The 14,724-nt window shown below is 36.2% G+C and overlaps 1 protein-coding gene across 1 annotated transcript in view; it reads left to right on the forward strand.

Moving 5' to 3' along the window:
- FBXO28 (F-box protein 28) overlaps window positions 1-13,377 on the forward strand; it is a 28,888-nt gene extending 15,511 nt beyond the window's left edge. Inside the window, exons 3-5 of the mRNA XM_070949365.1 lie at window positions 5,623-5,761; window positions 6,441-6,636; window positions 11,286-13,377. Coding sequence (XP_070805466.1) covers window positions 5,623-5,761; window positions 6,441-6,636; window positions 11,286-11,680 — 730 coding nt within the window. The 3' untranslated portion in view covers window positions 11,681-13,377. The remainder of the gene's footprint in view (window positions 1-5,622; window positions 5,762-6,440; window positions 6,637-11,285) is intronic.
- Window positions 13,378-14,724: the final 1,347 nt, after the last annotated feature.

The raw sequence follows: 14,724 nt of genomic DNA on the forward strand, positions 1-14,724 counted from the left end.
TTCCCAGAGTTATTGGTTTGTTCATTATTTCATTAACCAAGGTTCATTATTTCATTAACAAAGGCTTTCTGAGAAAAGAAAATGACAAACATTTTGAAAAAAGATAAGCAGTATAAATGCACTTCTTAAATAAATAATACAGGAAAGATATAAAATGTAAAATTAACACATCCCGGAATAGAATAGACATTTAAACTAAGCATAAATTATAGCAATGCCAAAAGGTTGTTAGTATGGGCACTAGGCATACCACCCAGAAGTACTCCTAAGTACAATTGCTATCTGTGTCTCCAGTGACATGATTGGTTCCAGAACCATATGGGGTAGTTCAAAAGTGCAATCCCCCACCCCCGATCAAATTGAGGACCATGTGTCCAAGGCAGACTATTTGTAGTGCTTAAGAGTAGGAGTAATTTTACTGATAGAGATTAACTTCAAAGTAATAATTTTTTCTCTGAAAGTAATTAGGAACAGCCTGCCTCGTGAATGTGTGGGTACTCATGAGTATTTGTCAAAAGTGACCTGAACATTCTTGCCCTGGTCAGGGGTCGGGACTAAGAAGATCTGCAAGATGTTTTCTAGCCCTTTGATTCTGTGATGGCTGGTGCACATTTATGAGGTGGTTGTTTGTACTGCTGCTATTGTTACTGTGCTGCTGCTGCTGCTGCTACTACTACTACTACTACTTTTAAACCTTATATGCCACCTGACTAACAATGACCCTGGGTGGATCAAAACAAACAAACAAACAAATCAATAAAGATAAAAACAAAAGAAGGCAAGTGGGAACCTTGAGGGAAGCAAGGGGTCCCACTCTCACCAAACACTTGGGTGAACAGCCAGATCTTTATGGCTCTTCTAAACAATATCCATATCTTGGGAGGAACCTTGTTCCAGAGGACAGGTACTGCTACAGAAAAGACATACTTCTGGTGTCCCAATGGGTGATGTTTCCTCAAAGGAACCCAAAACGTGCCAACCCTGCAGGATCAAACCAGCCTGGCAGGTGCTATGGGAGACAGGCACTTAAGTGACCAGGCCCTGTACTCGGAGGGCTTTATAGCTTAATACTTTATAACAACTTACTAGTGGGAATCTGATCCCAAAGTACACTCTTAGATTTAAAAACTTCATATAATAATAGCTTCCTTTTGGTATAAGAAACGTCCAGTATGCCATAGTATTTCTTTTTAAAATATGATTTGTATTCAGAGGCCTGATGTTGCAGTGTTTTGCTTGGGTGTCTAGTTCCCAGTCTCCTGTCTGCTTTTTCAGTTTTCTCCTCTTCATGATTTATTGTTGTCAAGATCTATCAAAGCTCTTTCAATATATGTCTCCCTTTCTTCATTTACATGTAATTATCCATATTCTACTCAGTCTCCACAAAGCAATGTATGATGTAACAAACATAAAATGAATTTTAAACAGCATCATTAAAATATACTAACACTAGAAATACAGATAATTCTCGACTTACAACCCCAATTGAGCCCAAAATTTTGGTTGCTAAGCAAGACAGTTAAGTGAGTTTAGCCTCATTGTATGACTTTTTTTGCCATGGTTATTAAGCGAATTAGTACAATTGTTAAGTGAATCATGTTGTTAAGCAAATCTGCTTCCTCCATTGACTTAAGCTTGTTGAAAGCTGGTTATGAAAATTACAAATGGTGATTACATGATCCCAGGACAGTGCAACTGTGATAAATACTTACAAGTTGCTAAGCACCCAAATTTGATCAGTGACCATGGGGATGCTGCAACGGTCGTAAGTGTGAAAACTGAGCATGTCACTTTTTTCAGTGCCACTGTAACTTTGAACAATCACTAAATGAATTTTACAGGCAGACGAAGGCCACTCAATGGTGATGATGAACCATACAGATTATGAAACAAGGGTATTTGCCCTGTATCCTCAGCATATAGACGAGCAAAGACATCAGAGATGAGAACAATAGTCACGTAATTGAAGCTTATCTCGGCCAACTCAAACAAAACAACTGTATAATGGAGAAGGAGTGGTTGAAAATGAAAGGAACAGAGTGAGATTCTATGGACTCCCCAAGATACACAAAATAGGAGTCCCCCTCAGACCTATTATAACGCTACAAGACACTCCTATGTATAACCTGGCTAAATAGCTGTCACAGCGCTTAAGCTTCCTGATCCAACCCTCGAACAATACAGTCACATGATCCACACAATTTCTGACAAAACTATAAAGCTTAAATGTGGCTCCTGATGAGATCATGGTCTCCTTTGATGTAGTGTCTCTATTTACATCCCTCCCTCCCCACTTAGCATATGAAGTAATAGGTAGAAAACTAGAAGAAGAGTACAACGCAGATCACAACAACCTAACCAGGACACAAATCATAAAGTTACTTCAATACTTTCAATGCACTTTCTTCACATTCAAAAGAGAAATGTATGAACAGATAAAAGGGACACCCATGGGATCCCCAATATCAGGAATCATTGCAGAAACAGTCCTGCATGAACTAGAACACCGTGTATTTCAGAACTACACACTTAAATTTTGGTACCACTACATGGATGGCACATTTGTCATTATCAAGAGAAATGCACTTATTATTATTTATTATTTTATTATTCATATTTCTATGCCGCCCACTCTCCGAGGACTCTGGGCAGCTTACACCAAAGACAGTATACTAAATAGCATATTGCCCCCAACAATCTGGGTCCTCATTTTACCCACCTTGGAAGGATGGAAGGCTGAGTCAACCTTGAGCCAGTGAGATTTGATCCGCTGTCAGCAGTCAGCTGAAGTAGCTGCAGTACTGCAGTACTGCACCCTAATCACTGTGCCACCTCAGCTTAAAGACATTCATACCATACTGAACTCCATTTTCTCCGACATACAGTTCATGGGGGAAGAAACAGCTAGGCAATTACCATTTTTAGATGTACTTGTCAACAGACAACAGGATGGAAGCCTAGAAACCACTGTATATCGCAAGGCCACCAACACCCCACGCATTCTGAATTTCAACTGCAACCATCCACTGTCACACAAAAAGAGTTACATCAGCAAGCCAAACAGCTAAAGAGCAGGTAGCTACATGAACAAGCAGTATCCACAATCATTCGTCACAAGATGTTTGCGTAACACGATGGGGAGAGAAAGGAAGAAACAAGGTACAAGACCAACCATATGGCACACCCTGCCATACATCAAAAACATTTCAGAAGCTGCAGAACGCAGCTTCCAAGATCTGCAAGTGGGCATCGCACACTGCCCAAAGGCTACCATACAAGGACAAATTATGCATTGCAAAGATTGCTTGGAGGTGGAAGATACTTCCAATGTAATCTACCGAATTCCCTGCATAGATTGCCCCTGTGACTACCCTGTGTAGGATAGACAGGGAGGAAGCTACCACCAGATTGCAAGAACACAAGTGAGCGGTCGGATGAGGAGACCCAAACTCATTGGTAGCCTCACACAGCAATGTACAAGGACAGACATTCAACTTTGCAGCTACTAAGATTGTTGGACAAGCAGGCACAAAAAACAGCCAGGGAAGTGATTGAAGCCTGGGAAACAGGTCTCTCGTGAGTCAACAGGAGTGCTGATTACCACCAGCCTATCAAGTACTTAGAAGGCAAGGGCTTGGCAGCACAAACAAATAACAGCTAATGACTTAAAAGCCAGCCATCAACATCTAAAAAGCCACTTACAAAAGGCACTATAAAGACCAATCACAGAACAGCATACACTCTGTTAGAAATAAGTTCGCTGAAGATGGGCTCCAGCATGAGTCCAAAAGCTCAGAAGACAAAATGTCTGGTACCGGTGACCAACCCATATTGTATCCTGCAACTAAACAAATTGTAAGTTGAAGATTACCTTGTTCATGGCACCTAAAAAAGCATCAGGGTTGCATCTTAAAATATTTAGAACATTTTTCGTGTGTGTGTAAGTAAAATGAAAATAAGAATGCTAGGCATCTTAACACTGGCTTGTTGATATGTGTCAGTTGGGTACTGAGGGACAAGGATATAAGTTTTAGAAATACAGGGCAGAATTAATATGTGGATTTTAAGAACAAGCAATATTTTCTGTGACTGCATTATATGCATTATAATCAGGGTGGAGTTGATTTAAATCGAGTTGATTTAAATCATGATTTAAATCACTAGTAAAAAGGCTTGATTTAAATCAACTCGATTTAAATCATAATTTTTAAAGAGCAACTGTCATCTCTGCTACTCCTTTGACTCACTGTTGACTTACCGATAGTCCCAGTCTTGCAGAATATACAGCCTCATGCGACATAACGAAGCTCTATTTCATGCTGAATAAACTAAATTCTTTATGTATCTTAAATAGAAAACTATCTTACGATAGATTTTTACCCCAAAAGTTTTTTATTAAAATAAATTCGATAAAAATTAAAAAAATCCGATTTAAATAAAAAAAATCTGATTTTTTTGATTTTTTTAAAAAAATCATTGATTTTTATCCACCCTGATTATAATTATCAAAATTAGAAAGTTTTAGATTCACCAACTTTTCTTCCAGGTTTACATCTACCTACCACCTATATCTACTTTAGAATTCTTTGCGTCTGTATTTAAATCCAGAATTTATAATTTTATACATATATATGTGTCTTTCTGTCTATGTCTGTGTGATACATAGATATATAGATATAGTCTATAGATATATAGACTACCATTCTGTAGGTTTTAGCTAGGTTTTAGCTTTGTGTTATAACCAGAAATAAAACAATTTGTAATGTTTTGTGACAGAAAATTATGAAATGTTAAATTGTGTAGATAATTCAACAAAGCACTTTGTTTAAATCTCCCCTCTGGACCCATTCATGGAAGCAACTGTACCAAGTCTTTGGGGAGTTTTATTGTTTCATTGCTCTGAGGAGTGAAAAGCACGCTGAATGATTTGCATAAACCTAATCAGCAGCATCTGAAATTTGAAGTTAAGGTCCACACATAAAAAATAGATGTTCAGTATTTCTGAGCATTCATTATATTAAGTAAGTAATGTTTTCTTATTTTTAAGAGCTTTTGGGTTGGCACATTTAAATAATTTATTGTATTAGCTATATATAACTTTTAATGCATTGTATTCAGCAGTATGGTTTATTATGAAGTGCTATTGATTATAGTTGATATTTAGGGGCCTCAAAGAATTATTAGTTGATCATAAATCTCAACTGATTGATTCATTATATGCATATGCATGATGCATCATTTGTTATATGTAAGTGCATCATTCCATTTGGGAAAAAATGGTGCAGTAATATGTTACCTGTGTCATGCAAGAAGAATTCTTTTTCTGAGATGATAATTATTGTTTGAAAATTAGGATTTTTTTGTTTTGTAAAATTATGAATTTTATCTATTCTTGAAAAGTATTTCAAAAAAGAATACAGTTGGATCAAAATGGAAGCTGTTTTTAATTCAACTTTCCATTTTCAACAAAATAAAAAAAATAGAATTGGGAATGCTGGACAGTTCTGATAATATATGAATTCTGATGTCACATTTTCTTTCACATCCTTTAACTCTGTAATTTTCTCTTCACAGCTATTATTTGAAGTATCACTAAATAATAGACCTGAATTTCTTTTTTAGACGGGAATCAGAAAGGAGAAATCATTCACTAGCTCGCCATGCAGATATTCTTGCTGCAGTAGAAACAAGGTTATCACTGCTAAACATGACATTTATGAAGTATGTGGATTCCAATCTCTGCTGCTTCATACCTGGAAAGGTAATGTTTAAAAAGGGCTATATTAAAAGTTAAGTAAATATAACTTAGCACTAAATTGTTTTGAGGATGTCAGTAACGAAGTTTAATGATCTCCTATTCAAATGTTGTGGCATTTGTTATTATCTATTCTTGTATAAGACTGCTTTTTCCTTTCTTATAACAAATGGGCTTACCTGGATGGAAAGTCATTAATCATGTAGTGCAGTGGTCCCCAACCTTTTTATCGCCGCGGCCCGCTGAGCACGCGCAGGGGTGGGGGCACGGCCCAGGAGCTTTTGCGCACGGCCCATTGCGCACGGCCCAGGAGCCTTTGCGCTGCAGCGTTCATGTCCCCCGGCCGCTGCGCGGCCCGGTGCCAGGTACTCCACGGCCCGGCACCGGTCCGCGGACCGGGGGTTGGGGACCACTGATGTAGTGTTTAAAGTAAAGAACGTATAAATATTGATTAAAATTGGTTTGCTTTCCAGATTTACTATGATATACTGTCCTCAGATTTACTATGCCTATAAATCAGATTAACATGCATGACCTTTAAATTGTTTTGCCGATTATTTCTAGTACTTTTTCATTTGTTCTTAAATAATGAAAAATGTCGTTATAGAAAACCATATCCTTGTTGGAAAGTATGCTCATTTGATCTTGCTATAGCTAAGTCTCTATTTTTTCCATTTATTACTAGGTAATAGATGAAATTTATCGTGTGCTAAGATATGTAAACTCCACTAAAGCTCCTCAAAGAGCCCATGAAGTCCTTCAGGAGTTAAGGGACATTTCATCTATGGCAATGGAATATTTTGATGAGAAGATTGTTCCAATTCTAAAAAGAAAATTGCCTGGTTCAGATGTATCAGGACGTCTTATGACAGCAGCTCCAGGTACTGCTTTGAGTGTCTTATTCTGTTCAGCCAATAGGAAACTATACTAGTTTCATTGTTGAATTATTTGTTTAGTCAATATAAAAATTGGCTTACTGCAGAGAATTTATGGCAAAAACAAAATGCATTTTCCAATGTTCTTGAGATGATTTCTTCTTGTGTATACTCAAGTGTTCTTTAAAAGTGACAGAAACACTTTAATGAATTTATGGAGAACATGCCTATACTGGTATTTTCCCAATCACTTTAATAAGCACCTGTCCAGCATACAAAAATAATTAATAATTTGGGCGGAGCAGAAATATAACCAATTTTAATTAATTAGTAATTTTATATACAAAAATAAGTTCCCCATACAGAGTGTTAATTAAATGAGGCTGAAGAATAAATGTAAGAAGCCAAAGAGAACTTTAAAAATATGGCTTGGCTTGATTTAAAGGGGCTTGGTTGGATTAAGAATTGTTCAGGGCTTTTAATTAATTTAGTCTGACTAGGCTTCCAGTTAGAATTAGTAACACAAATTGGGTTTAGAGTCCCAGAATTCTGGGAGTTGAAACATAGCTTAAAGTTGCCAGGTTTCAAAAACACTGCTTTAGACAATGTATTTGTAAATTGGAGTAGAGTGAAGAATCCATTCTGGGAAGTAGTTTGAGAAGATGGATTTTGGGAAATTCCATAAAAGATTACTGTATTTTTCAGAGTATAAGACACACCAGAGTATAAGACGCACCTACATTTTTTGGTGAGGAAAAGAAGAAAAAGAGATTTGCCTCTGCCTCTGAGCAATTTTGCCTCGTGGCAGCAAACAGCCTGCTTTACTTACATTTTCGTTTTCAGCATAGCTTGATTAACACAAGAAAAAAACAAATCTGCTCCAGCAATTTACTTCTTTGCAGCAAGCAGCAGAGCCTTGTGCAAAACAGCTGAGAGCAAATTAGCTGAAAGTCAAGAGGCCGATCCAATCAACTTGTGCTAATTAGGCTGTGCTGAATCTGAAAGGAGCTGTTTTTTCTTGCTATTTGCTTGCAAGGAGGTAACTGCTGCGAGGCAGAGGCCAAAGGGTGGGGGCCAGTGGGTGGGCAGGGCTACAATCGGTGTATAAGACGCACCTAAATTTTCACCCCCTTTTAGGGGGGAAAAGGTGCATCTTATACTCTGAAAAATACAGTATTTTCAGTTGAAAAGAAGCAAAATTATATTTTGCAGGGAGTAACAGGGAGAACAGGAGAATGGATGATTAGTAATTTATATAGACTTTTGGAAATGATATGTAAAATAGTTATGACCTTGTTCTGAGCTCTTCTGAGAAAAGATCCAGATAGCTATACAATTAGGTATCCATATGACCAAAAAAATTGAAGGGATCATAGAAGCAGTAATGAAATTAATGCTCACAATGAGGACATGGTGAACTAAATATCCCTGAAGGAGTGGAAATAGTAGTATGGCAGAGACCAGTGAAATCTCTCTGGAGAAAAGAGAGATTGTGAGATTGCCCACATAAACTTTGGGCAACTATCCCTCACAAGTAGATTGCAAGAAGTGAGGTTTCTGTGATCCACTAATGAGCTGAAAGGCTGGGAGTTGCAAGATATCAACTAAACTCATAGTTGTATGGTAGCCTATGTTTTTAAATCAGTCTTGGAATTATTACTTTACTGCTTTTCATATAGAACCTTTTTTCAATCCTTAATGAAAAAAATTGAAGTACAAGTTTAAGCGCTTAAAAAAATCCTTGTTTTGGAAATAAACATCAAAAGATAACCGATTTTTGAAACTTATAAATAGACTTAGTGTCCAGGTGGATTTGAAACAAGACTTTGAAATTAATAAAAAGAATCCTTCCCATGGGAAATGGCTGTTGCTTTGAATTTTAAGGAGCTGGGGAGATAATACAGGACTTCGAAGGATGGACACTACAGGCAGCCAGAAGAAATAAAATATAACAATTAAATGAGAAGATTGCTTAACTTTTGACTTTTGAACAGTATGGAGCAAAATATTTTAACATTGGCTGTATTGAAGGATAATTGTGAAAAATGGACTCAAATTAATTTTAAGAATCTCTACCATTGTAGGTAAATTGTATATAAATGATGTTATGGAAGAAGAACAAGTTTAACTGAACAAAACTGAAATAGAAGTGAACATGAATTTAAAAATGACAGTCTAAAAGAATGATCTGGAAAAAGATGTTGTACCAGATATACAAAAGAAATTGGCTAACAGTTTAATAATGAAAAGGGACATGAGACACCAGACAAAAAAACCAGCTGTTAATAATGAAAAAGATATACAAATAAGAAATCAGAAGAGTGACTTGGATAATTTTCCTATATTGGACTTACAAATGAGACCTGTTAAACCTGTTGAAGTTTGAAAGATTTGGAGAGAAGGAATAAAGAATAAGGAATAAAAAGGAAATCAAGTGCCAGGATATTATATGAAAGGATTAAAGACCATGTTTGTTAAAAGTAAAAGGAAGGAATATAAAGTTGATTTATTTGATCAAAGTTAAACTTGATGTTGCTTTTTTCTGATCACCCTTAATATACTTCTGCTGACCAGGACTGAATGATAAGATTTTAAATTTGTTTATAGATAAAAGATGAGGTATAGAATTTCCTCACAACATTTGGCAGATCCTGCTCTCCTGCTTTTTATTTCCTGTTTGGGATTAAGCAAGAGGATAATTAGCTTGGCTAGTCCATAAAGTGCAGTTAGACTAAATAAATACTATATTTTACTCACTCACCTCAAAATGTTTCCTTGTGATCATAGTTCCAGCTTTTCTGGGACAAGGGCTCCTTTGTAGTTGTATTTTCACCAGGTAAAATTTCTTACTCCTCTCTGTCTTTCTGAAAAGTTCCAGGAAAAGAATTTCAGGGTTTAAGTGAAACACAGATTACCATATTCTTTGGAGTACAAGACGCACCGGAGTATAAGACGCACCTTAGTTTTAGGGAGGAAAATAGGGAAAAAAAATTCTGCCTACCAGGTACCGTCCTTAGTCTTGTCAGCTTCAGCACATTAGTTCGCTGGTTTTGAGTGTGTGTGTGCGCTGGGTGGAGCACGGGCTTCACTCGCTAACACCTCATAAGGGCTGAAAACAACTTCTAAAGCACAGCTGATCATTGGAGAGAAAAGCAATGAGAAAAACAGGTGAGAAGCTCGGAAGATCGCTTCACTCGCTAGCGCCTCGTTAGGGTTGAAAAATAGCTTCGAAAAAGCTACATTTGGAGTATAAGATGCAACCAAATTTTCAGCCTCTTTTAAGGGGGGGGGAAGTGTGTCTTATACTCCAAAAAAATATTTTTGTTGAGGGTGGGAACCTTAATGAATGAAGTATTCTTATTTGTCTCCTTTTGCCTGCTTCCATGACAAATCAAAAACAATTTAATGAACTTCTGAATAATCTTTCCAAAATACATGGCAGTCAGTTATTAACTACTATAAAAACAGAATTCAGCCTAGCTAATATATTAGCTCTAATAGAAAACTTTAACATATATCAATGCCATAGAACTTAGTTTGATAAATTAGGAAAGTGTTTGCAATTCACTTTCTGAATAAGTGACTCCTATTAATGTAGCACTATTACTTTTGATTCAAGATAGACATACTCTAGACCTCCACTGGTTGCATGATGTGGGTTAACAATAGAATATATTTTAAAATAAGATCACTAATGATTTTCATATAAAATCATAAGAGATATTTAGTTGATGAAGTTTAGAAAGTGTAAAAGTTTAATTAATGTCCCCTTATGTTACTCATTGTTTATGCTTCATTGGTTTTTTTAAACAAATTACTGTTATTAATATAAAATGTACTTTTTGTCAAAAGATCTATTTCATATTTAGATTTAAATTAGATTTAAGGAAGATAACAAAATATTGCTAGTAATTAAATGAAAAAGGAAAGATTTAAAATTAATACTTTTGCAGTTTTTATTTTGTCTATTTCAGTCCGAGAGTTCCAAATGCTTTGAAGTATTCTGAGTAGGATCTTTTCAGTAGAAAAGTTTGGCATTCTGGACATTGAGAGATTAAATGCTTAGTATGTTTACAGTACAAGAAAACCAATCAAGGAGAAAGGAATGTGAGCTAGATAGAATGTTTCGAATTTTCACAGTTCCAATCACATTTCCAGTAGCAGGACTTCAGTGCTGTACACTTTTGCACTTCATTACCTCCTTAGTTGTTATTCCAAATAGTTTCTCTGCAATTGGGATAACATTTAACCACAAAACTCTAGGGATGGGGATTGATTAGTGTTAGTACTATAAAAATTAGAATTTCATCAGCAATATAAGATAGTACTTATTTTTGTAGAAGAGAGAGATAACCTCATTATTTGGCTACCACAAATGTTTTATGAAACCCCATGGGATTATGTATTCACGTATAAGCCAAATATACATGTCCCAGGATAATGTTGCAGGATCCAATCTGGATTGGTCACCAGGAGCAGAGATTTAGTCTTCTGAGCTTTCAGAATCATGCTGGAGCCCATCCTCAGGGAACTTCTCTCTCACCAGAAGGTGTTATGATGATGATGTATTCACTTTGTAAATTTGATGTACAGTTTTTGAATTATGGGATTGAAAAACAGATATTAAGCAGAAAACAATCTCTCTCTTCCTTTAGTTCCAGGTCCTTCTGCAGCTTTAACTACAATGCAGCTCTTCTCCAAGCAAAACCCATCAAGGCAAGAGGTCACCAAACTTCAACAACAAATTAAAACTAATGGTGCAGGTGTGACTGTATTACGACGTGAAATTTCAGAGCTTCGCACCAAAGTGCAAGAGCAACAGAAACAACTCCAAGACCAGGATCAGAAACTGCTTGAGCAAACCCAAATCATAGGTGAGCAGAACGCCCGACTGGCAGAGCTTGAACGCAAATTGCGAGAAGTTATGGAAAGTGCAGTAGGAAATTCCTCCGGGTCAACACCAACTGAAGAGGCCCCTAGGAAACGGAAGAAGGCTACTGAATCAATAGGTTCACCTAGAAAGTCAAAACGCCTTCGAAATAATAAATAACTTTGGAATAAATGGCACTTCCAGGAGAACATACTGCTTTAATAGCTGAAGCGGGTTGTCTGGTCTGGATGCTGCAGTTTACAGCATATATCATCTAGGCTGCTGGGTTCTTCAGAATATCATAGCCTTGAACAACTTTCTCTCATTGCTGAGACATTACTTCACAACCCACCCAACAATCCCATTTCAGTTTGAGTGGGTCTGTTGCACAGGACAATTATACTTTGTCACAAATTTGTACCCACCAAGACCTAGTATATCATGTCCTTAAAAGTTTGCTTTCATTTTCTATGCAGAAAATGAGTATTCAAATGAAACCTACGTTTTTTTCAACAATTTCCTTAAATTAGTATTTCAAAATAAATTCAGGCTTAGTCATTGATAAAGTTAGAAATGATTAAACAACAGATGTCCTGTTGTCTTGAAAATACCCACTTTTAAACAATTGGGTGGGGGTGGGGTGGGGGAGGCTGACTTTTTGTTGCAAGTGACCTTGTTTAGAACATCTGAAAAGTAGTTTATATGTGTGAGAGTCTACATAACAAGTAAGCTTAAGTATTGGCTATATATATTTTTGTAAATTTAACCAGCAAGGGATATCTCAGTCTAGTTTCCACAAATGCATACCCTACTTCTAAGCATTAGGAGCCATATTTTTTATCTTGCATGGAGAGATGCATGCATTGCTTAGTCAGCTTGGTAAAAGCATTTGCCTGGAATCACTGTTGAACAGTTGGCCTCTCCTATCTTTTGAAAGAACATGTGTTGGTTCCTCACCCATGACTGCATATATTTTGAACACAGCTTTTCTTATCTTTGGAGCTAGTTTGCCTGAATGCTACAAGGGAATATATAAGCCAAGCTATTTTGCTGCTTCTGCTTGCTTGTTGACTTAAAGCAGATTGCACGGTTTGGCTCCTTTTGCTCGTGGGTTTCTGATTATACATTACTGGTCCTGATTCAGTGATTGAAAGATCATTAAACTGGACATAATTTATTTGTTGATAGAGTACACAGGCTTGCCGAGTCATCATCCAAGTTTTATGTGTGTTGAGAAAAAGATCTTACTGTTATGTGGAAAGAACTCTCTGTAATCCTGTGTTCTAGCTGTCATTATCCTAAAAAATACCTTGTTCAGATTTTAAAATAATTTGTTTTGCACCCCTTCTGTTTTGAAATTGAACTGGAAAAGCATGTTTTGCACTGTACAGTCTGGATTTGTCACTTTTAACAGCTTTCAAGTTATAATGTACAGTGTTTCCCAGTTATGTTTCTTTCTAAACCTGCAACAAATATTGTTATCCATGTTTTAATTTGATATTACTAAATAATGTAATTCTATTGCTTGACTGTTACATTTTGCCCTCAACCTGCTATAATTAATTTAGCTTTTTGATAATGTTGAAATTTGAAATGGGAATGGAAAAATGGATCTGATTGGTTACTCAAAAAGCTCTTCTTATGCGTTAATATTCTTAAAGTACCTGGGTTTAAAACAGATGGATTACTCATTTTTATTTGTCAATTAGATGAAAAAAGCTTTGCCAAGGATTTTTCTTGACTCTTTCTTTTAAAAAATCTGTTAATTTTAAATTTGGAATATGTATTCCCTAAAACAAAGTACTGCAAATTGTTGTCAAGAGTTTGGAGTGTTTAATTTTTTAAAAAAATTATATTGTTTTGCTACCTTAAAGCCATTTTGCAATGTGTATTTGTTTAATTTTAAATGGGAGCAGGCTATGTATCTTACCAGTGGGCATACCCTGAATTATTTCAGATAATATAATAATTTTGAAACATTCACTTGAGCATTTCTTAATTGATACATCTCAGTATATCACAAATCAGCAGTGGTATATTTAATTTTTAATTTATAAAGAATAATATGAATACAGTATTTTGAAAGTGAATATGTTCCTCTATACATCCACTGTTCGTGCATTTTGATATTTATTTTTGTTTCATGGACTCGTCTCACAAGATATAGTGATGCCTTCAACCTGGATATCTTCTAGAGCAGTGTTTCTCAACCTTGGTAGCTTGAAGATGGGTAGACTTCAACTCTCAGAATCCTCCAGCCAGCAGCACTGGCTGGGGGATTCTGGGAGTTGAAGTCCACCCATCTTCAAGCTACCAAGGTTGAGAAACACTGCTCTAGAGAGTCATATTCATTGAGGAGGGAGGGAGTCATCAGTATTAACACATTATCTCCTGAATTATAGACAGTATTTGCTCGGGAATGTCAATGAGAAGATGCTGGTGGGTTTGTTTTCCGTTTGTGGGTTTACCCTGCACATTTTTCAACACGCTGGAAATAGAATGCTAGACCAAGTGGACATCTGGACTAATGTATCAGAGTTGTGCTTTCACTTTCCATATTAGTGGTTCCTAAGGAAGGGGAGAAGTATATTATCTTCCCTGCCTTTTTCCACAGAATAAACAGTATTTGGTACAATGCAACATGCTGATATTAGGGCATAAAAAGGTAGTTGTTTCCCCCTTCTATGTGAGAGTAAGATCAAGTTCATGAGTTATTACTGGAAAGTATAGTATGTGTTTGTATTTGAATACATGCTTGCAAATGTTACTTTCCTACATATGGACCTTACTCACAAACTTTAAGGTATTATAGTTTTTTGCTGAATTTAATTCCTGCATTACTGATTGGATCCACATAATTTTTACACAGATACTACTAAAAGCAATTTGAGTCCCAGCTGTCTCATGCAAACTGTTGATTGCAAGATACACATGAATTAGCCAAGGTTAAGTACAGAGTGTAGCCTGTTCAGAAAGAGAATAACAAATATGTTCATACAGATATAGGAAAAAAAACTTTCACTAGATTTCTACTGGTTTCCCCTATTTTAAACTTTACTATTCATATGGGGATTGAGAATTAGAAGTTGACAGAGCAAGGATAAAATTTGTCAACAGCCAATTTGAATTGTAACTGTTTTACAATTTTAAAATGGTAGAATTTTAAAATTGTACCAGAAATTGTACTGTGCTGTCAAAGGAAAAGATATCCCTTCTAAATTTAG

This window comes from Pituophis catenifer, unplaced genomic scaffold (genome assembly GCF_029215685.1).
Source record: "Pituophis catenifer annectens isolate HBS135680 unplaced genomic scaffold, rPitCat1.0.hap2 SCAF_1, whole genome shotgun sequence".
Classification (NCBI taxonomy): Eukaryota; Metazoa; Chordata; class Lepidosauria; order Squamata; family Colubridae; genus Pituophis; species Pituophis catenifer.